Source organism: Drosophila bipectinata, chromosome 2R, assembly GCF_030179905.1.
Source record: "Drosophila bipectinata strain 14024-0381.07 chromosome 2R, DbipHiC1v2, whole genome shotgun sequence".
NCBI lineage: Eukaryota > Metazoa > Arthropoda > Insecta > Diptera > Drosophilidae > Drosophila > Drosophila bipectinata.
Genome location: NC_091737.1, coordinates 18,207,124 through 18,229,451, shown reverse-complemented (window position 1 = coordinate 18,229,451; position 22,328 = coordinate 18,207,124). Strand labels below are relative to the sequence as shown.

Sequence of the window (22,328 nt, the reverse complement as noted above, 5' to 3'; positions counted from 1 at the left end):
GATGGAGATACCCAGCAGCTGTTTGCTTATTTTAAGGGAAATTGTTTGCATTTTCTTTTAGGAATTAATTTTCCAGGCATTTTTTTTATTATTTGTTTTTGTTTCTGTTTCTTTGTTCTTCTCTTCATCACTCTATGTACTTCTGTGCATTCATGTGCGAGGCACATTTTCTATTCAGGCATTTTTCCATTTTCCATTTCCCATGCGAGTGTGTATCTGTGTATCTTTGAGGTATTTTGTGTTTTGCATCTCATGCATAATTTATGGCTTCATATTAGTTTATTTATTTATTTATCTTGCGAGCCACAAAAAGCGACTAAAAACTACTGCCAGCCCTGCCCCTGACCCTGCTCCTGCCAGAACCCATTCACCAAACAGGGCCGCAAATAATTTCATTAAAAGCGTAATCCGCTTAACACCCAGCCTGCCCCTCGACCCGTGGTCCTGGTCCTTTGGGAAGGACTTGCGGTTGTCCTGGAGAGTTTATCATCTCGATTGCATGTGTTTGGCACACAATTAAACAGACAACACACACACACCCGCAGCGAAGTGCATGGCAGGGACCTGCTCCGCCCACCGATCTCCTCCCACGCCACACAACACCACCGCCCACCCACCACAGAGCCAGCCCCAAGACCCATACAGAAAGAAGCATCTGGATCAATCAGCTATAGAATCGATATGTTTATTTCAATTATATTTCTTTTCTTGGTAACCTTTAACCTTTTTTGAGCAAAGTAGGACACTGCCAGCACTGCAGTGGCAACATATCGGTTTTAAGTTTGATCTCATTTTTTTTTTCTGTGCACCCAACTACCCCTCACGTTCACCCGCCGAAGTCAAATCAGAAATATAGCCTCAACTGGCTTTCTTTTCTCTCTCTCTCTTTCGCCTCTCTTCCCACACTCTCTAACTAACGCTGTAATCGCGACCCTGCGACCCTGCGACCTTGCGACCTCGCGTACCGCTCCGCTTGTCGTCTGTAATGCTCTGCAGAGCGACCTTGCCACTGAACGACACCAAAGACTCACTCGGCGCCGAGTGCAGCTGCGCCCACAACGGTGGCTTGGGAGGAGGAGGAGGAGGAGCAGGATCTGGAGCAGGAGCTGGCAGCGGGGCGAACGGCAGCAGCAGCAGCAGCAGTGGCAACGGGGGGGCAGGCGGAGGCACCACCAGCATCTCAACCCATCAGCATCAGAATCAGAATCAGCACCACCATCACCATCAGAACCAAAACCTGAATCAGAATCAGAATCAGCATCTGCATCAGCACCACCAGTTGCAGCAGCAGCACCACCACCACGTCCAACCCACGTCCAAACCGCTGTCGCATCTGTCGCACCACCAACACCATAACCACCATAACCACCCATCGAGCAGCACCGCTCTGACCTCGTCCATGTCCAGTGGTTCAGTGGTGACCTCCAATGCCAACTGCAATTCGTTGACCTCCTACCTGGGCCACCAGGGAGTCGGCGGCGGCATCGGAGGAGGAGGAGGATCCCACCTAATGGGATGCAACCAGGGCCTGGGTTATGGCCCGGGCATGGGTCTCGGTCTGTCCAATCTGCGCACCACTAGCATCGATGGCGACCGGGACGAGGCCGATCTGGTGGCTGCCGACGTGGCCATGAACAATGCTGCTGCCGCCGCCGTTCCAGGTTCCGGCAACGGGTTGGGGTCCGGTTCCAATTCCGGTTCGGGTTGCTCTGCCTCCGCGGCCCACTACCTGCGGTACAGCAGCAACTATCGCTCGGCCGCCGCGGCCCAGGCGTCGCAGGCCTCGTTGGCCGCCCATCCCTCGCCGAATGGGCATGGCCACGGTCACGGCCATGGGCCACCACTCTCATCCAGCATCTCATCAGCCTCGTTTTATAATCGCCTCCTACTACTCGATAATTCTAGCGGCGATGCGATCGGCGGCGGTGTCGGCGTAGCAGGAGGAGGACACGCGGCCGTAAGCGGCAGCAGCAGCTCCAGCGGCGCAGTTAACGGCGGCGGCAACACCACTGGCGGCGGAGTCGGCACCAACGGCCTCCTGGACAAGCACGAGCTGGAGGCCAGTCCCACAACTGCCATCCAGTCTGCCGGGGACGGCTACTTGCATTCCAACAGGGGCGCGGCCGGGACGGCGAGCTCCGGAGCAGCGGAGGGAGGGCCCTCGACGAGCAGCTCCTCGCATCTCTACCAGAATCTGCTGAGGAGCAGTTCCGGGGAGTCGCCTTCGGCAGGAAACAACTGTGATTACCGGCACGAGAGCAACCAGGTGAGATTATGCCTTGAAGCTTAGAATCCATTCATTAACCTTGTCCTTGCCATTCCCAGAACGGTCTGGAGGACTCGCCTCGACGCCATAGCTCCATGGATCAGCTGATTGGACTGATAAACGACATGGGAAAGTCCTCGCGGACACGCAGCCTCAGCGATGGCGGCACCCAGGACGATGACGAAGGTAAGCCAACGGAGTAGTGTCTCCAAAGATTGGCCCCTAATCCATTAACTACCCACAGTGGAGAAGGAGGCGCAACCGGATCTGCTGAACAATACACCGCCGGTGCCGCCGAAGCGCTCCCACAAGCGGCGGCACACTCCTCCCCGGCCCATCTCCAACGGCCTGCCGCCCACCCCCAAGGTGCACATGGGCGCCTGCTTCTCAAAGATCTTTAACGGCTGCCCACTGAGGGTGCATTGCACCGCCTCGTGGATCCACCCGGAGACGCGGGACCAGCATCTGCTGATCGGCGCGGAGGAGGGCATCTACAACCTGAACATGAACGAACTGCACGACGCGGCGATCGACCAGCTCTTTCCGCGTCGCACCACCTGGCTGTATGTGATCAAGGACGTGCTGATGAGTCTGTCGGGTGGGTACTCCTCCTCGTGTATAGCCCCCACTTCCTCTAAACGCCTCTTCCATATTCACAGGAAAATCCTGTCAGCTCTACCGGCACGACCTGGTGGCCTTGCATTCCAAGCAAACGGTGCGCTTCTCGCTGCACATGAACAAGATCCCGGAGCGATTGGTGCCACGGAAGTTCGCGCTGACCACCAAGGTACCGGACACCAAGGGCTGCACCCAGTGCTGTGTGACGCGGAACCCGTACAACGGCTACAAATACCTGTGCGGGGCCACGCCCAGCGGCATCTTCCTGATGCAGTGGTACGATCCGCTGAACAAGTTCATGCTGCTAAAGCAGTGCGAGTGGCCGGCCATCAGCATCCAGGGCGGGGGCTACGGCTGCGTCCAGAACGGGCACACGCCCGTCTTCGAGATGATCATCACGCCGGAGCTGGAGTACCCCATTGTGTGCACGGGCGTGAGGAAGGCCATGAACGGCTGCCTCAAGCTGGAGCTGATCAACATGAACAGTAAGCCGGGAAACCATCATCTCGACAGGGAATCATTACAAGAGCTCTTCTTTCACAGGTGCCAGCTGGTTCCATTCGGAGGACCTGGAGTATGACGCCATGGCCACGATGGTGCCGCGACGCGACCTGCTGAAGGTGGTGCGTGTGCACCAGGTGGAGAAGGACGCCATCCTGGTCTGCTATGGCAATGTGATGCAGGTGGTAACGCTGCAGGGCAACCCGAAGCAGCACAAGAAGATGGTATCGCAGCTCAACTTTGACTTTAACGTAGACAGCATTGGTATGTCTGGGTGTGATCCTTCAAAAGTGATCTTCTCAAGCAATATCTTTGGGTATCTTTCAGTTTGTTTACCGGACAGCGTTTTGGCATTCCACAAGCACGGCATGCAGGGCAAATCCTTGCGCAATGGCGAGGTGACGCAGGAGATCAAGGACATGAGTCGCACCTACCGGCTGCTGGGCAGCGACAAGTAAGGATATCTCTGCTCCTCTTACAGTATTCCAATATAAAACTCTAACACTTTACAGGGTTGTGGCCCTGGAGAGCCAGCTACTGAGGACCGGCTCCCTGGGCAGCGAGGAGGGACACGATCTGTACATTCTGGCCGGGCACGAGGCTAGCTACTAGGCTGGCTACCCACTGTTATATTCTAAATATAATCCGGTACACCACAAACACACACATCCAGAAGTTTTAAGGACCGCCACGTCGTCAACTATTAACTGTAATTTAATTACTCGTAGGCTAAGATGTCGATTACTGATCTTAGAGGAAGTCGTCGAAGGTTCGATAGCTTAGAGTAGAGCAATTTTATGCACCTAAAATGAGGCAGCCTTCGAGCTGGAGAGACCGAACACTACCCAGCAGCCAGCATCTTTTCGATAAATATATATATATTTATATATATATATGTATGTATGTAGGAGGCGCCTGCGTCTGCCCGATTCCGTTGTAGTTATATTTTTGTATTACAAAGAAATGCTTTAATTTATACAACTAACCTTAAAGACCTACGATAAACGCTACGGATATGTAGTTACGGAGTTATGTTAGAGATTTTATGGAGTTATGTCTCAAAAGTCGGTAGTAGATACGTTTTTCCAAAAATAGTCAGCGTAAGCGAAGCAAAAGGATCCAATGATACACTGTACTGCATGTACTGCAATACCATTTATACACTGCAATTATAGGCACCAGAGATCCACTCTATAAGGCAATTAGAACTAATAATACAAGAATACTTCTTAGTGGATAGCAATTGTAAATCGCAAATGTTTTTAGCGTGTTAAACTGCTTTCGATTGGCTCAAAGGATGTGCAAAAAGGACACGGCGGAGAGGGGGAGTATACACGGTTTGTTGGGAAACAAAAAAATACCTAGTTAGTAAGCCTTTTCTAACCTAGTAAACACGAATTAACAGAATTAACTGCAATTAACGGTCTGTATCTGTATGTTAAACGAGTCAACTGATTGTCATAGTTACGGTTCTAGACTATATACATAAGCTAAGCGATGAAGCAGAGCATCTTTCCGAGCAGCACTTTCGTCGATTCAGTTGTAAAAATATTCAATCTAGCCCTTAAGTTATTTAGTTTATACGACAAAGCGTAAAACCCAAAATTACAAACTAATACGGAGAGAAAAACAAAAAGAAAAGCCCACAAAATTGTTGAACTCTAGTTTAGTGCAAGAATAAAAACTATGTGAAAGAACATTCATTAAAGTTTTTGATTTTTAAATGTGGAGACATGTTCAGTCATATTTTAAAACTCCCGCCCTTTGGCGAGCACCACATTATGACCTTTTTCAACACTGGGTTTTTGGTATTTTTTCAAAGGCGTTATCCCCTTTTGCATTTCCTTCACGTGTTTCAGAATTTGTTTACAATTTTCAGTCCACGACTTATACTTTAAAAATGAAGCCATTCGAGGTGCCTCCTTGGGAAAAGGGAGCAGAGATCATCGAATTCAAGTCCGTGACGCCAGCGGGGAATGGAGTGGCAGCCGCCAAAAAGCCAAAGAAGAAGAAACCAAAGAAGAAAAAGGCCAAACCGGCGGAGGTCGCAGCGAAGAAACCTGCGAATGGAAAGTTCAACTACCGGCAGGGTGGTGGTCCTCTGGCCCCGCCACCGGACTCCGCATCCTCGGATGATGACGATGTGGAGGACGGAATCCGGGCCATGCACAAGGTGAGAACTGGAAGGATCGAGAAACAGCGTCCCTCCACACAGGCCACTAAGGGCGGCAAGAAGCAGCTGAATCTGAAGCCAGAACTCGCTCAGGCGGCTGTGGAGGCCATGGAGACGGCACCCGCTTCGGCTGCCGCCACACCCTCTTCGTCGTCGCTGGCCAGCAAACTGCAGTCGGAGCTGTTGGGTGGACGGTTCCGGTACATCAACGAGCAGCTCTATTCGGTGACCAGTCGCAAGGCGGCCGCCCTCTTCCGCCAGGATGCCTCCGCCTTCGAGGCCTACCACGCGGGCTACCGCCAGCAGGTGGAGAAGTGGCCCACTAACCCTCTCACCCGCATCATCAAAACCCTCAAGCGCCTGCCCAAAACCGCCATAATCGGAGACTTTGGCTGTGGCGAGGGCAAGCTAGCCCAGTCGCTGCCCAACAAGGTCTACTCCATGGACTTGGTGGCAGCCAGGAGCGACATCATCGCCTGCAACATCACTGAAACTCCCCTGCAGGCTCAGTCCCTGGACGTGGCCGTCTATTGTCTGTCACTGATGGGCACCGACCTGAACGAGTTCTTCCTGGAGGCCAACCGAGTGCTCAAGCTGCACGGCAGCGTCTACATAGCGGAGATCCAGTCCAGATTCGAGGATGTTCGGGAGTTTGTGCGTTGCCTGGCAGCCTGCGGCTTCGATCTCATCAAGAAGGACGTGGCTGTGAACTACTTTTACTTCTTCCAGTTCAAGAAGATGCGTCATGTGCCCAAGACCACCAAGCTGAAGTCGTTCTCCCTGAAGCCATGCCTGTATCGGAAGCGATAAGGTCAGACAGGCTGCCAGATTTTAGACGATTGGATAAAAGTACATTTCCATATTCTGTGGAAAGGAGCGTTTATCAAATTACTCGTAGTTTTCGTTAATCTAAATATTATTGAATACAATTGTAAATGATAATACCTGTTGTTAAGGGTATTAGTTAATTCAAGAGGTTTAATAAAACCTTCAATTCAGAAGCAAGTCCCTCAGATTTTTATTCATTTGGCGCCACCTTTTCAAATCGAAACTTTCCATCTGAACTTTCCAATACTGCTATCTGTGCCACCACTCTGGTGGTTGTACTCTCCGGACCGGTTTCTCGCTCTCCCAACCGGTAACACACACGAACCGGGTAGAGCACCCAAGCTTTGGCTCTCTTCCGAGTGGATTCGTATCTCAACTGTGTGAATTGTATCTTGTATCTCTCCGAATTTCAACGAGTAAGGTTCGCGACTGAAAGTATCTAAGTATCTTCGTGCAGAGCACTTCGAATATTTGTGAGGACGGTACGTTGACGCGGAATCAAGAAGCCAACTAGCCAGCCAGCCAGCTAAATAGCTAGCCAGCAGAACTGAACAGGCGGTGGCGAGCGGAAAAGCGGAAAAGTGGAAAGAAAAGCGCGCAATTCGCGGCAGTGTTTATAAATAAATTGGAAATTAATTTATCAGCAACCACTATTCGCGCAGTTTTCACCCACGCCCACCCCACCCTCACTCCCCAGCTCTCTCTCTCTCTCTCTTCTATTCTGACCTCCCCCCCTCCCCCTTCCCTCTATTACTCACTCAAAGTCAAAAACTCAACCGTCGAATTCTCAACAGGTATTCCAACGACGATCCGACGACGACAACAAATTTGTCTTTTTTCGCGTTTCGAATAGAAAAAAGTGGCAAGAATTTGTTTATCAGTGAAAGCGCAACAACACAGTGAGAGTGCAACGTAACGGGAATTTAGTGAAAAGCCAAAACAAGTACTCCCTTTCGTCCTGCAACCCATCTAAGTGGATTAAGCCCAAAAGGATTCCGTCCGGAGCACCGTTGTTTGGGTGAGTTGATTGCGGGAATTGCGCCATTTGGGGCTTAGCCCTTCTTGGCTTTGTATCTTTTGGATTTTTGGGCTGTGGTCGGAGTTTTCGGTGGCTTTAGATACAAATACAAGCGAGATACAGATACAATTGGACAGTATGACTTCATAGCCGCAGCTCACGCACACAGGCCCCTAACCCGAACCCGAACTCGAGTTGGACTAGCCCGTGGAGAGCCGCTCTCCGGGCGTGCTCGCTGGGGAGAACTGGTGAGCGACGGCGAGAGCCAGAAACCACCTCACTCCCGGAGTATCTTATGGAACGACATTCTATCCGTTTCTGTTTTGTCAGCTCTTCGAGCTCTCGGCCCACATTGTTGTTATTGGCTTGGCTGGGCTACTCCACTTTTCCACCCTTCTGTTTAAGGTTTTTCTGTTTTCTTGTTTCCTGACTCTGTTCTCGGTTCTGTTTTCCTCTCCTGGTTCGCATTCTGTTGGACGACGACGGAGGGGGAGATTCTTATTAGCCCTCCCGTTCGGTAGCCAGGGAAACGTTCCACAACACCGATCAGATACAAATGTATCTACACACACGATTATGTCGCTTTGGAGTATGGTATTCACACAATTTTCATTTCCTGGGACGGCCAGATCCACTAGCCACTTTATGACACTGATTCCCCGGCACGTTGGCACGTCACTCCTCCGAAAATAGAACGGATCGGCTAGTAGGCGAGCAGCAGGTTTCCATAACCCCCTCTTATCAGAGGGCGGGTTTTCGCATTGGCATTTCGAACTCAGGTGCCACTAGGAGTACTGCTAGAATGCGTCCCCTGCGATAAGATAAGCCACCAAAACAAAGGCCATTTATGAATGGCAGGTGACTGTCGGCCCGCCCTCCTCCTCGGACGGCCTTCTGCCGTGACTCAGTGACGCTTTTCACCATCCCCGGAAAACCTGGGGCTGGGCCGTTGACTTGGCAACCGATTCGAGTTGGCCAAGAAGCAGTTAGCAGTTAGCCAGCAGTGCTTGTTTACGTGGTTAGGCTTCGTTTTTCGTGGGTCTGAGGGTCTGTGGGTGCGGGGTGGGCGGGCTGTGACCCAAATAGTGGAAAAACATTAACATGGAGACTGCTCTCCGGGCAATGCAAAGTGGCAGGAAAGAGCTGCGAGCTTGCATTAGAAACCGGTTTCTGGCCAAGAAGACGTCGGGCCAAGACGAACTGGCTGGCGAGGCAAACAAACAGATAAAGCAGCCGAGCAAAGCAAACCCAGAGGAGTGCCAGGCCAAGAGAGTCGAAAGCCATGCTAATAACTGTACAGCGTGGAGGCTTGGGGCATGGAGCATGGAGCATGGAGCGTGGAGTGAGCGACCCAGCGAAATCAGAGACCAACGTGCTAACGGCTCGTCAGCACGCTAACCTGGCCGAAAAGAGTTCGAGCCAAAACCTGAATTCCAACTCGATGCTTGGTGCTCTGGCTCGAAGCTAGAGCGGAGCGTAGCCAACAAGGTGTGTCTTCGGAGGCATTAGAAGCTCTCTCTCCAAGCCTGGCTTTGGTAATTGCCGTTGGAAGCGCTTTTCCAGCGTGGCCAGATCGCTTGGAGATCTTCAGAAGAAGATCCTCCACTTTGATCCTCTTCAGAAGCCTCTTGCTATTCTTAGACTCCCCCCATTTCCAGAGGAAAACCAATCTAATCTGTCCACAAACTCAATCAGACGGAAGGCAGCTTTTCCAGCCAGGCTAGGCACTTCCCCTTCTCCCCCCATTCCTGGCTTTTCCGTTTTTCTATTTTTATTTCTTGTAGCATCGATTTTTATTCCTCCTGCTCCTCCGGCTCCCCCTGCTGCTGCTGGGGCGTCTATGGGTCTATGATTTATGTGGAGAGCGCTGAAGTGGACAAAATTCTCTTCGGCGGCGGTGGCGGCTTGTTTGTTTACTTCCTTCCCCACACCCCCAGGCTCCCCCCAGTTTTCCCCCTCTGTCTGGGACAGAAATCAAAACGCGATGCGACAGTGGGTGCGGTATCCACTACTCAGTACCCAGTACCCAGTACACAGAAAGAAAAATAAACAGAAGGGTCTTCCAGCTAAAACGAAAAAATCGCAGAGGCCTAATGGGCAAAATAGGTCCATAATTTCTCTGTGGTGCACAAATAGATGCATTCAGAGTTCGTTGGCCAGGCGAAACCGAGTGCTTTAAATAGCCATCAGAGCTCGGGGCGGGGGCCGTGTGGATACGGGTGTGGGCGTGATCCACTCGCGGTCATGTCGCACTGACAGCTGAGCGCCGATCAAGTCGGTAATTAGTCAAGCGACACATTAGACTCATCCAAACCGTCACTTGAGATGGCCAAGAGTGGCAGCCAGCACAGTGGCTGATCCACTTCTAGCTTTCTCAGGGTTCCCCAGTGCGAATTGGGAACGGATCTGGCTTATCTAGAGGCTAGCTAGTAGTATGAAATCCCTCGATAAGTCCGGGTATTCGCAAGGCGGAGCACACCCCACAATCTGGCGTGTATTGATTGACCCAGTTCGGCGCTGAGAATGTTTACGCATTCCCCGTTTGAGGATTTCCAGCCCCAAAACTACGCCACCCAAGTCGAGAGACCCCCAACGAGCTCCATAATTATATGCGGCATGAAAATCGAACTAGGGGTTACAGACTGTTTCCAGAGGTCAAGAGTTTGGGGAAATCAATGAAACTCGAGTACATTAATTGCAAAGTCGAACTATTTCTCCCATGGAGTGACAACTTCCCGGGAGCGGAAGCCCTTCCATGTTCATAAACGGATGCCGAGCGGGCTTCAGACCAAATAGCCCGTCAAAATGGCGCTTTTTGAATGCGATTTATTGGCAACGGTTCGTTGCTTCCAGAAAATGGCAAGTTTGAAAAGTTTTGCGCACTTCGCTGCCCATTGTCCCGGGGGGGAGGAAAGACAATTTCCATGTGAAAGTTCGCCCTGGGACTAGGGAAGCCGACCACTCGCCGGCTCAGGTGAGTGACGGAGTGACGCCAACGCCCACAGGTGACATAAGTCGGTGACAGAATAATAACTCGATGATGTATCCATCAGATACTCTGTGTACTCTGTAATGAACATTCCGAGGACGGCCCTGCCCCGCTACAAATTGAATTTGATTTAAGTTGTATTAAATGAAACTTAATTAAAGGGGGAGCTGGCTGCACCCGGAGAGCTCGTTCCGTTTTTAAATTGGAACGCCGCGAAACGGGCGGCCAGATGGAATCTTCGTTCTTACTTTCACAATTCTTTTCGACGCACAACACACATATGTATGTATGGATGAAGATGTAGATGTACTGGGGGTCATCTGGTTCTCGATTCTTTGGACTATATAGTTCTGCAACGTGACGTTAGACGCGCGCCTTGTAGTGGCACTTGATGAATTTCACCTCGACCTCCTTCAATTGCGGCGAATGCTCTGTGTTTTTTTGGGTGTCGGGGTGTCGGCGGCGTCTCTTGCAAATATTTCTCTATAAACTATAGAAATAGCTCTCGATTGAGCCGATGACATCATCGTTAATGCGATACGAAAATAAATCATCGACGAGGCGGCAAAGTGCTGCCATTACAGCTCGCTATCAGCATCGATTGCACGACTTGTTGATTGTTCTCCCCTCAGGTTTGTTTTGGTTTGCCTGACAATCTAATTGGATGTGGGGCCCATCCAGAGATGATTCACCTCCACGTCAACTTGATCCGCAATCCGCAACATACAGTATTAGGGTAGTTGCAATGGTGATGTCAACATTGCGTATGCGCAACCTTCGACTATGGGAACGGCCGACGAGAACACTGCCAAAGTAATTCCATATACACATGGCTCATGGTACGGTCGACGGTCTACGGCCTGGCCCGAGAATAAATAAAAATAATATAAATTAGATGTTTGTCTGCTTTTCGGGTCGCGGCTCTGCTTTTCTCAACATACATATTTTTGTATCGTGTGTTTTTGAATTTCGATGGCACGATGACGCCACCAGAGTTAATTCTTGTCCGTATTAAAATGCTCTCTGTTTTTTTTTTCTTTTTTGTATCTTTTTGTTTTGGAGCTGTAACATCTAGTCTAGTTTCCAAAGAAGAACTAACTGCCTCTGAAACTGGTTCTACAGAGGTCTGGTTTGTTTGGTTGGTCCGGGCTTTGTCCCGGGATCGATGGCTCTTCAATTAAACATGAAATTGCTGTGCTGCGCAATCGGTCACTCCATCGTCTTCCAATTGACTCCCGTTCCCGTTAACCAATCACTCTTGATTGGGGATCTCTCGGCTATTCCATATACCCCACTGTTCACTGTTCAGGGTGTGGCTGCACATTATTAGCGATATCTCCGGACTCCGGACCAGACCGCAAGCTCAACAAAGTGGCAACCAAATAACGGAAGGAAGGGGCCTGGGATAAGCGTTTTGAGAACATGAGACAGCCTCGACTCGCCGGCTTATATAACCCCCGTTCGTATCGGGGGAGACGCCTATATAGTATATACGATTCGTTCGACTTATGTCACTGCTGAACTTGAAAGGCGAGTCTCGAACGTGAGCTGGCGGCGATCGCTCGCATTTTCGGCCATTATTCAGACAAGTCCTCCCAGCTTCTGTTTCACTTCCCGGGTACTTAGCACTTAATGACTTAATTACTAGACTATACACTGTAATCAACCCTACTAACAACCCAACTGAATGGATGATTCCAACCGCCTTGCGGTTGGGGCTTCGAAAGTTACTTTTTAGAGCTTATCTGCATTTGTGGCTTTCGCTAGTAAAGTTTTAATTCAATTTGCAGTTTCGACTTTTAATGGACAATTTCTCTGTTTTATTGTTTTTGTGCTTGCAGTTCGCTGGATATCATTGCCGGAGAAATTCTTGGCCCCAGACAAAGTGAGTAAAACCGTACAGTGTTGCGCGACAGCCATGACATCATGGTGGAGCTGGGGTGGTGGCCACCTCCTCCTCTGCAAAGTGCCTGTTTATTTGTTCACTGGCGCCAGGCAAATCGAGCAGCTTAATGGCGTGTTTTGTTCGCCAAACTGCAGACATCTGATGAGCGAAAGGCGCCCACACACCACACACGACCAGCCGGATGGCCGCCAAGAATGGGCACTTCCGGCCATTTAACCAGATGCAATTTACTAAAAGACTCCACATCTTTCCCTTTCTCCAGTCTCGTCCAAGCTGCTGCTGGCGTAGCTGAGCACCCGGACCCGGAAGAAGCCCGAAGATGCCGGCGGAAATTAAACCCTCCGCGCCTGCTGAGCCGGAAACGCCGACCAAGAGCAAACCCTCCAAGCCGAGCGCCTTGTCCTCCTCCAAGGCTGCCACGGCGCGAGTCACCCTGCTGGATGGCTCCATTCTGGATGTGACCATTGATGTGAGTAATCTATTCTATTCAAGCGTGGCATATACTATGCTTTCTTATCGAGCTTCTGACTAATAGCTGACTAATGACACCATTTGTTTCTCCACAGCGTAAGGCCAAGGGGCGCGACCTGGTCAACTCCATCTGCGCCGGCCTGAACATCATCGAGAAGGACTACTTCGGCCTGACCTATGAAACCCCCACAGATCCGCGCACCTGGCTGGATCTGGAGAAGCCGGTGGCCAAGTTCTTCCGCGCCGATCCCTGGCCGCTGAACTTTGCGGTCAAGTTCTATCCCCCGGAGCCGTCGCAGCTCCAGGAGGACATCACCCGCTACCACCTGTGCCTCCAGGTGCGCAACGATATCCTCGAGGGCCGCCTGCCCTGCACTTTTGTCACCCATGCCCTGCTGGGCTCCTACCTGGTGCAGTCCGAGATGGGCGACTACGACCCCAAGGAGATGCCCACCCGGGCTTACCTCAAGGACTTCAAGATAGCCCCCAACCAGACGGCGGAGCTGGAGGACAAGGTCGTGGATCTGCACAAGACCCACAAGTAGGTTTTGCTTTCAATCTTCCCAATGGTATGGTTTTCTAATGAAACTATCTTCTATTTCAGGGGCCAGTCCCCCGCCGAGGCTGAGCTGCACTATCTGGAAAATGCCAAGAAGCTGGCCATGTACGGTGTGGACTTGCACCCGGCCAAGGATTCCGAGGGCGTGGACATCATGCTCGGAGTGTGTGCCTCTGGACTGCTGGTCTACCGCGATAAGTAGGAGTGCCCAAGGAACCCCAAAACACAGAAACTAACCAAGACTTCTTTGCAGACTACGCATCAACCGGTTCGCCTGGCCCAAGATCCTGAAGATCTCGTACAAGCGCCACCACTTCTACATCAAGATCCGTCCCGGAGAGTTCGAGCAGTACGAGTCCACCATTGGATTCAAGCTGGCCAACCACCGGGCCGCCAAGAAGCTGTGGAAGTCGTGCGTGGAGCACCACACCTTCTTCCGGCTGATGACTCCGGAGCCGGACACCAAGTCGACGCTGTTCCCGCGCTTTGGTTCCAAGTACCGGTACAAGGGACGCACCCAGTACGAGAGCCGGGCCACGCCGGTGGACCGCACAGCCCCCAAGTTCGACAGGACTCTGTCGGGGGCGCGCCTGACCTCCAGGAGCATGGATGGTAACTTTTAGAGGAGGTTAATGGTGGCTTCTGGTGAAACTAACGTTCCAACTTCTTGCAGCTTTGGCCATGGCCGAGAAGGAGAAGGTGGCCCGCAAGAGCAGCACCCTGGACCACCGGGGAGACCGCAGCGCCGATGGAGACCTCAGCCGCAGTCCCATCAAGAACAAGAAGGACAAGGTAACGCATCCTCCTGGTGGCTAGCACTCGCCTGAGGACATGACACGACTTAACCATGATTTTCGGAGTTAACCAGAGTTTTTGTACTTTCTTCTCGGTTTGTTACTAACTCACAACCAAACTCACAAACCAAACACACATCCACTCCGTGATCCGACTCCGACGTGCTCGAATGTTAACCCACAAAATTAACCCCTAACCCTAACCGTAACCACTACACTGATCAGTTGATGCGACAATCGAGCACCGGCACGGCTTCGGCCTCCTCCTCGCAGAGCTCCCTCGAAGGGGACTACGAGACGAACATTGAGATCGAGGCCCTAGAGCCCCTAGAGGCTATAGAGACTGTAGAGGCTGTAGAGGCCGTCGAGGCTGAGCTCCCCGTTCAGGTTAACACTTTTCTACCTAAGAGTTCGGTTTCCGACCGCTCCTCCTGCCATTTCTCTTCAATTTTATCTTTTTTTTTCGGCTTTAACTCTGCTTATCGAATGTTGTGAGAGCTTTGAGTTTGAAAGATTTGTTTTGAAGACCACCCAGTGGCGCCCGATTCTTTGTGGATGTTGCCTCCTCCCATCTGCCCTCCACACCCATGGATTATTAATTTATTACTCTTTTGTTTTATTTCATAACCAACTCTAACCACCCTAACCACTCTGGTAGCCCCCGAATGCGCTGTACCTTGATCTGGTAATTTTCTGTAAAAACAAGAAAGGCTAACAACTGTGCCGTCCTCTGTCTGTTCTATGTGCTCATTCTATCCTTCCTGACTAGTTTTTAGTTACTTTGAGTGTCTTTACTTTAAGTTATAGTTTCAGTTTCAATTATGAGTTTAATTTTGTGTCGTCTGTATTAAATCTCTCCCAGCTGTATATATCATTGCGGGTCACATCAGAACAATCCACACAAGACATCCATTGGCACTGAGTATTCTGCTAAAATTTAACCAGAGGCTCCTCTAGGATATAATTCCTTGAGGTGCCTGGAGACTACCATTTGCTTCATTTATTGCTTGCTTTGTAGATTTTTGTAACATTTTTTAATATCAGCCTTTGTAGCATGTTTGCTTTCCACCCGAAAATCTGTCTTTTGTGAGGGTCTAAGGGGCTTTTCATTAACCGACTTTTGCATCCTCGCAGGACGAGGAGAAGGAGGCCAAGCTGCGCGAGAAGAAGCTGAAGGAGAAGGAGGAGAAGGAGCGCAAGGAGCGCGAGAAGCGCGACCTGGAGGAGAAGAAAAAGGCCGAGAAGGCCGAGAAGGCGGCCAAGGCAGCTGCCGCCGCCGCCGCAGCTGCCGCAGCAGGATCAGGGGTTAATGGTGAGTTGGAATCGTTATAGCTGGACAGCTGGATACTAATCCCTCTGAACCCCTTAGGCAATGATGAACTGAATGATTCCAACAAGTCGGACAAGTCCTCTGGCCGACGCGTAAGTACACTTTTCGAATTATATTCCTAAGGTAGTCCTAAGGTCTTAAGACTTGTACAGTAATCCTTAAGCTAAGATGTACTGAGACCCGCACTGAATGCGCCCGCCCTCGTGTAAATACATTTAACCCCCCCTGAACCTTGACCTAAGCCCTCACCTCACTTCAGTTTCACCCGTAAGTTACCAATTATGTATAGTTTGTAGAACTAACCCTAACGGCCTAAGTTCACTTATTGGTTTTATCTCACTTATCAGTTTCTTTGGTTAATTTCTCCCTCCCGTTTCTTTTCTTTTCGTTGTATGACCCTTGACCTTTTGATTTGATACCGGAAAGGGCGTTGGCATATTCTCGTCGGGCCGCAAGAGCAAGAGCGGCTCCCCATCCAAGGATGGCGCCAAGGACAAGTCCGGCAAGGACAAGGACAAGGAAGTGGGTCGACTTGGTCTCGTTGTTACATCGGGTCTGGTCGACGGTCAGCAGGATCAGCAGGACAAGGACAAGGATCAGGCGGGCAAGAACAGGGGCTCCACTACCCCAGGGGTTACCCGGCCTTATGAGTATGCCGTGGATGCGGATGGCAATGCCAGCCCCACGAGGAAGTCCTACACTCCGGGCGGTTTCCGCTACGACCAGGATCCGAACTCCCGCAAGTCTGGCGAAGATGGCAAGGAGCAGCTATCCCCCACTTCCCAGCAGAAAAAGATCGGGTTGGCCTTCAACTACGCCCCTGGCAACGAGAGCGCCCTGAAGGAGACCGCCGAGAAGCTCAAGGCCGGCCAGCTGTCGCCTCGCACTCAGGACAAGCTCAACCGCGGGCAACTGTCGCCCAAGTCGCGGGCCAAGCTCCTGCAGGACCCACTCCTCTCGCCCACCACCCGGGCCAAGCTCCAGGGCAGTGCTGTCGACGCAGCTGCAGTGCCCTTGAGCGACTCCCAGAAGAGATCCTACTCGCCCACAAAGGGCCCGCAGGGCTACTCCTCTGGAGCTCCGGGAAGCTACAAGCCGATCACAGACCCTACGGCTGACTTCCTCGAGTCCCAGCGCTACAACAAAGAGCCTGGATATCAGGGTCCGGCTGGTGCTGGAGCAGCAGGAGCTGCGGGAGCTGCAGGAGCTGGCAAGACTGGTCCAGGAGCAGCTGGTGCTGCTGCAGGAGCTGCCGCTGGAGCTGCTGCAGGTGCCGCCGCAGGTGCTGCTGCCGCTGGCAAGCCTAAGAAAAAGCGCGTCAAGATCATGGTCATCACCTCCAAGTTCGATCCTGCCAACAAGCGCATTGACGCCGAAAACGGAAGCATTGAGCACTCCACCGGCATCCTGGACCCTGCCACTGGACGCATCGACACCAAGTATGGAGTGATCGACCCCAAGAAGGGAACCCTCGAGGCGCTGAACACCAAGACCGGCAAGAAGGAGCTCTACCAGGGCGACGTGGACGGCAAGACGGGCAACCTGCACTTGGTTTCCGGCGTGGCAGATCCGAAGACGGGACGCTTGGACGACAGTCTCGGCCAGATTATCTGCATCACCCCCCAGGACAACCCTGTGGTGGAGCTGACAGTCATTACCAGCCGCATCGACCCTGCCACCGGCAAGATCGACACCGTGAACGGTGATGTGGAGCGGTCCCTGGGCGTCCTCAACCTGGATACCGGCCTGCTGGACACCAAGTATGGAGAGATCAACACCCGCACTGGAGAGCTGAAGGCCATCGATCCCAAGTCCGGCAAGATTGTTGTCAGCAAGAACGTGAAGGTGGACCCCGGAACCGGCCAGATCACCATTCTGGGAGTGGTGGACCCCAAGACCCACAAACTGGACCCGAACCAGGGTCGCCTCATCGAGGTGGGCCAGCAAATCGACCCCATTGTGGAGGTCACGTCCCTGGCCGGTAAGTTCGACTCCAAGAAGAACATTGTGGACCCCAAGACGGCCCAGGTGGAGACCTCGGGCGGCCAGTTTGACCCGAAGGCCGGCAAGATCGACACCAAGTACGGACAGATCGACCTGGTCAAGCACACGATCACCTTCAACGACCCCAAGTCGGGCAAGACCGTGACCCGAGACATCAAGATCGAGCCCACTACCGGACAGATTGTGCTGAAGAACCAGGTGAACCCGAAGAACAACAAGCCGGACAAGGACTACGCCAGGATCATATCGCTGAGGATTGTGCAGCAGCGCGTGGATCCAACCACCAAGGCGCCGATCGCCCAGGTCAGCGCCGCCAAGGACAAGGACATTGTGGTGGACCCGAAATCGAACCAGATCTGGGTGCCCACCGGCGCCACCGATCCGGCCACCAAGGAACAGCAGTACATCTCGAGCAGCGTGGACCCGAAGACGGGCTACGTGATCACCATCTATGGCTACTTGGACCCCAAGACCAACGAGATCAAGAAACAGACCAAGCTGGACCCCAACACGACCAAGATCGAGCCCACTTCCGGCAAGATCTACACTGCCACCGGCGAGTCGGACCCGGCCACCGGGGAGCCGCTGTTTGCGGCCACCCAGGTGGACCCGGAGTCTGGAGAGGTGTACACCAAGCTGGCTCGCGTCGACCCCAAGACGGGCAAGATCGTGATCGTGCGCATCCTGCTCATCTCGAAGACGGACGAGCGCGGCCGTCCGGAGGAGATCGATCCCTCTACGTGCGAGATCGATCCCGTCTCCGGCCGGGTGCTTAAGTTCTTCAATAAGACCGTTTACGTATACAACATGATTGACCCCGTCACCGGTGAAATTGTACAGGTGGACCCCAACGACCCGAGGTTTGCCGGAGCCCGCACCACCGTCACCCACACGATGACCCTCACCGGCGAGATCGACCCCGTGACCGGCCGTATAAAGAGCGAATATGGCGACATCGACCCGAACACCGGAGACATTGACCCCGCGACAGCCGTGACGGATCCGGTGACCGGAAAGCTGATCCTCAACTACGCCCAGATCGACCCCTCGCACTTCGGCAAGCAGTCCCAGGTGCAGACCACCACGGAAACGGTGCCCATCACCCGGCAGCAGTTCTTCGACGGCGTTAAGCACATCGGCAAGGGCGCTCTGCGGCGGGATTCGGAGGAGGGCGACTCTGAGGACGAAATGACTGGCCAGTACAGCAGCGACGTAGTCAAGGACATCGTCCTGGGTAGTCCGACGGCCGCGAAGCTGGGCAAGAACGTTAGCACGCCCACGGTGGTGAAGACCACCACCAAACAGGTGCTGACCAAGAACAACGACGGCGTGACCCACAACGTGGAGGAGGAGGTGCGCAACCTGGGCACCGGCGAGGTCACCTACTCTACGCAGGAACACAAGGTTAGCATTGGACTAGATTCTACTGTGAAGGGCGGCCTACTCTTTGGTTGACTTGCTTGGATTCGATTGGTTTGTGGGAGTGGCTTGGTTTGGGATTCATCGAAATCCTTGGAGGGGAATTGTAATCCCTTTTGTGTCAACCAATCTTTAACCTATACAAGCCACAGATTACTGTTTCCTCCTCCACCCAAGCTAGATGTATACCTTCCCATAGCCCCGTAGATCGAATTCAAGTCGAAGAGACCAAAGTAACACCCGAATCCTTATACGCTTTGCTTTCCAAACCAAGAGCTCTACTTCAATCCTGCCTCTTGCCTAATCCTCCGCCTTCTAGCTGTTGTTGTTGTCTTTTTGTATATTTTGTTGTACGCTCCTTGCCGCAATACGCACTAACCCACTTACCGTAAACCACTCCACCACCTAGGCTGATGCTACACCCACCGACCTGAGTGGCGCCTATGTCACGGCCACCGCAGTCACCACCCGCACCGCCACCACGCACGAGGATCTCGGCAAGAATGCCAAGACCGAGCAGCTGGAGGAGAAGACAGTGGCCACCACCCGCACCCACGATCCCACCAAGCAGCAGCAGCGCGTCGTCACCCAGGAGGTGAAGACGACAGCGACCGTGACCAGTGGGGATCAGGTAAGAGTCCGGCCACCCGGAAGCTGCATGGCTAGCACTCTTTATTTCTTTTTCTTGCATGGTTTTTGATTTTTTTGTGTGAATTATGTGTTGCGTAGTATCAGAGGAGGGACAGCGTCTCCTCGACCAGTTCCGGGGACTCGGGCACACCGATCGATGGACCCTACGACGGTGCCGCCAGTGTGGTGCGCACGGACAATCAGGTGGGTCAAGAGCATGCCTTTAGTCAGTTCATCACTGCAGATCTTATATGCATGTTAGAGTTGTTTATCTGTATCCTATTGGTTTCTGCCTTTTACAAACTTGTCGTCTCGTGCTTCCCCAGAAATCTCCTCTCTACACGACCTCCGCCGGCACCACCACCACTGGACCCCACGTGGAGAGCACCCGTGTGGTGCTGGGTGAGGACACCCCTGGTTACTCCGGACACGGCGAAATCATCTCCACCCAAACCGTGAGCAGCAAAACCCGCACTGTGGAAACCATTACCGTAAGTACTGGCTAGAGATGAGGTCTGAACTAGTCCTGGGAGCGTAAGTAGCCAGAGGTAGGCCCAATCTCTATCTGAAAGATACTTCCTGTGACCGTTCTGCGCCCAACACTGTAAATTCCATGCATAGTCCTTTGTTTATGAACCGGGTTCTGGTGTTTTTGAGAAACTATGAAGAAGTGTAACTCATCCTTGTTCCTTTCCCTATTCACAGTACAAAACCGAACGCGATGGCATTGTGGAAACCCGTGTGGAGCAGAAGATTACCATCCAGTCCGACGGAGATCCGATCGATCATGACAAGGCCCTGGCCGAGGCAATACAAGTGAGTAACCACAAGGCCTTTGGATGTGATCCTTTCTGATCCTTTTCTTTACCTTCCAGGAAGCGACGGCCATGAATCCAGACATGACGGTCGAGAAGATTGAAATTCAGCAGCAAACACAGTAGATTTACGCAATTATTTGTAATACTTTCGAGGATTTTCTAAGTAAACCAGCACACACACCCTACACCCCTACACCCTACGCCCACATACAACATCATACGCAGCACTTGGAGTACACCTTTTATACGAGCTATACCTAAATATACCATATATAATATATATATAAAGCTAACGAGCTGAGGTCCCTCATGACATAACCCTAAGGATCAGAATAGTTCCCAGATATCCAGAACCCAAGCTACCGTCTACGAATCAAATGAAAATGAAAACGCATCCACATGTTTAATATTTTTATTTTTATTACAACTGTTGTTTATAATTACTTTATTACGTCTATTATATATTGAATGTGCAAGGCGATGTTGAATTGGAAACTCTATATATTGTAAACCACGATTGCATTCAAGAATACAAGAATAAACCTAAATGTACACACAAAACGATTACGGATGTGTTCTCCCTGGGCGTTCGCACTTTGCTGGAATTGCTAGTCCGGCATTCGATTCCAATAAGCCACCACGGTCCGGTAAATATTTGATGAACCATGTCCATGGCCCAGGGTTCTGCTGATACCAATCAGTAATCCACTAAGGGTCGGGCCAGCGTAAGCCACAGCTTTTTTTTCTTTTTTTTTGCACACAACGTCATTGCAATTAAGTGAAATTACCGGCCGAATAGGACACAAATGAACCCATTGCGACCCGTCCGACCACATGACCGGGCGATAAGGGCTAAGGACTCTGCATTAACATGAAATCCAATTCGCAATTGCACTGCTTCCCTGCACTGCCCTCCATCCCTCCCAAGGCGACAACTCGCGAGCTCCATGCCCCATGGGGGTAAAACGATTGTAATGCAATATTTATGCATTGTCGAGTGGAGCAGGTCCTTGCTAATAATATTACGTTCTCTGTCAGGAATTTCACTTCGCTATTTTCACCCATTAAAATGGAGATACTGTGGTTTGATGGACGAACCTCTAACTTGCCATGGTTCCCTTAAAACCATAAGGATCTTAAAATATTGAAGATTCTTCTCCCAACGTGGTTAGTCGATTTGTAGTTCATCTATAGGCCTATAGGTGGAGACGCTTCACAGTTTCTTTTAACCTGGCTGGTCTCGAATACAATATTTTCGAATTGTTTTAAGAGTTTTCTATAGATTTAATGTTTAGCTGTAATATTTAGCTTTTGCATTGTTGATATATTTGTTAACTTACTATTTTCCTTTAAAAACTCTGAACAGATCGTTTAGCCAATGGCTTTCAAACTGTATTTTGGTTCAGCTATCTGCCACTAGGTTTGGGACTTTTCGTACTTTTTTGTACTTTTCTTTTAATTTTAGTCGTTATTTTTAAGAATATTACTATTTGAGACTTACAATATAGTAAGTAGCCTCCAAGCAATGGGTATCTCTAAGTCCAGACCCTACATCACAGTGCATTTCCGTTTTTTGTATGCAATTTTTAATTCGCCAGGAGAACATGCAAAAAAATGTCAGCTCATGGTTAAAATAGAAACCAAAAAAAGGCAGCCGGGCCTGGAAGGCGTAAAAAGCCGTAATTAAAGTAGAGCGTACAAGGTGACTGACTAATGCATTGATTCGTGGCTTAGATATAAAGCGCGCTCTTTGCCGATAAAATGCCAGCCCGTCGAAAGGGCATGCGGAAAGCGTGCGGTCGATCCGTCAGTCAGTCACTCTGCCAGTGGCCAGTGGTCAGTGGTCAGGTGGGGGAGGGGGCGGTTTGGAATTTGCACCTGCATGTCCTGCTCGGACCCCGAGCATAGCCACCCCGAGGACACGATAGCCGCAGCGTGGGCTCATGAATTTTTTAGCGAACCGGGCTCTGGAAATCCATCCTCTTGCGAAAATTTCGTGGCACA

At 51.4% G+C, this 22,328-nt stretch overlaps 3 protein-coding genes across 21 annotated transcripts in view; all 3 read left to right on the top strand.

The window, feature by feature from the left end:
- hppy (MAP4K3-like protein hppy) overlaps positions 1 to 5,084 on the top strand; it is a 38,624-nt gene extending 33,540 nt beyond the window's left edge. For 4 of the 8 annotated variants that reach the window (XM_043210235.1, XM_043210234.1, XM_043210233.1 and 1 more), the window contains 7 exons: positions 1,906 to 2,266; positions 2,326 to 2,452; positions 2,511 to 2,864; positions 2,926 to 3,369; positions 3,428 to 3,649; positions 3,713 to 3,839; positions 3,898 to 5,084. In XM_043210235.1, the coding sequence (XP_043066170.1) occupies positions 1,906 to 2,266; positions 2,326 to 2,452; positions 2,511 to 2,864; positions 2,926 to 3,369; positions 3,428 to 3,649; positions 3,713 to 3,839; positions 3,898 to 3,997 (1,735 nt within the window). In that variant the 3' untranslated portion in view covers positions 3,998 to 5,084. Of the gene's footprint in view, positions 1 to 996; positions 2,267 to 2,325; positions 2,453 to 2,510; positions 2,865 to 2,925; positions 3,370 to 3,427; positions 3,650 to 3,712; positions 3,840 to 3,897 lie in introns of all 8 variants that reach the window. The other 4 variants (XM_043210231.1, XM_043210230.1, XM_043210228.1 and 1 more) reach the window with 1 other exon arrangement.
- Positions 5,085 to 5,211: 127 nt separating this feature from the next.
- Positions 5,212 to 6,558, top strand: LOC108125019 (ribosomal RNA-processing protein 8). Its single transcript, XM_017241022.3, has one exon. It carries the CDS (start codon positions 5,286 to 5,288, stop codon positions 6,366 to 6,368), a length of 1,083 nt encoding a protein of 360 aa, XP_017096511.2. The 5' UTR covers positions 5,212 to 5,285; the 3' UTR covers positions 6,369 to 6,558.
- Positions 6,559 to 6,783: 225 nt separating this feature from the next.
- Positions 6,784 to 20,885, top strand: cora (erythrocyte membrane protein band 4.1 like coracle). Of its 12 annotated transcripts, none has more exons than XM_017240981.3 (17): positions 6,785 to 6,868; positions 7,181 to 7,404; positions 12,235 to 12,278; positions 12,562 to 12,768; positions 12,866 to 13,311; positions 13,375 to 13,527; positions 13,583 to 13,941; positions 14,003 to 14,121; positions 14,782 to 14,808; positions 15,258 to 15,435; positions 15,493 to 15,545; positions 15,880 to 18,861; positions 19,286 to 19,507; positions 19,606 to 19,710; positions 19,833 to 19,997; positions 20,212 to 20,322; positions 20,382 to 20,885. In XM_017240981.3, the coding sequence occupies exons 4-17, from the start codon at positions 12,619 to 12,621 to the stop codon at positions 20,445 to 20,447; spliced, it is 5,136 nt and encodes a 1,711-aa protein (XP_017096470.2). In that variant the 5' UTR covers positions 6,785 to 6,868; positions 7,181 to 7,404; positions 12,235 to 12,278; positions 12,562 to 12,618; the 3' UTR covers positions 20,448 to 20,885. The 12 variants fall into 12 exon arrangements, with proteins under 12 accessions (XP_017096469.2, XP_017096473.2, XP_017096472.2 ...); XM_017240978.3 differs by lacking the exon at positions 14,782 to 14,808 and adding an exon at positions 14,349 to 14,510; XM_017240985.3 differs by lacking the exon at positions 14,782 to 14,808 and adding an exon at positions 14,349 to 14,510 and having other exon boundaries at positions 6,787 to 6,868; positions 18,298 to 18,861.
- The last annotated feature ends 1,443 nt before the right edge of the window (positions 20,886 to 22,328 follow it).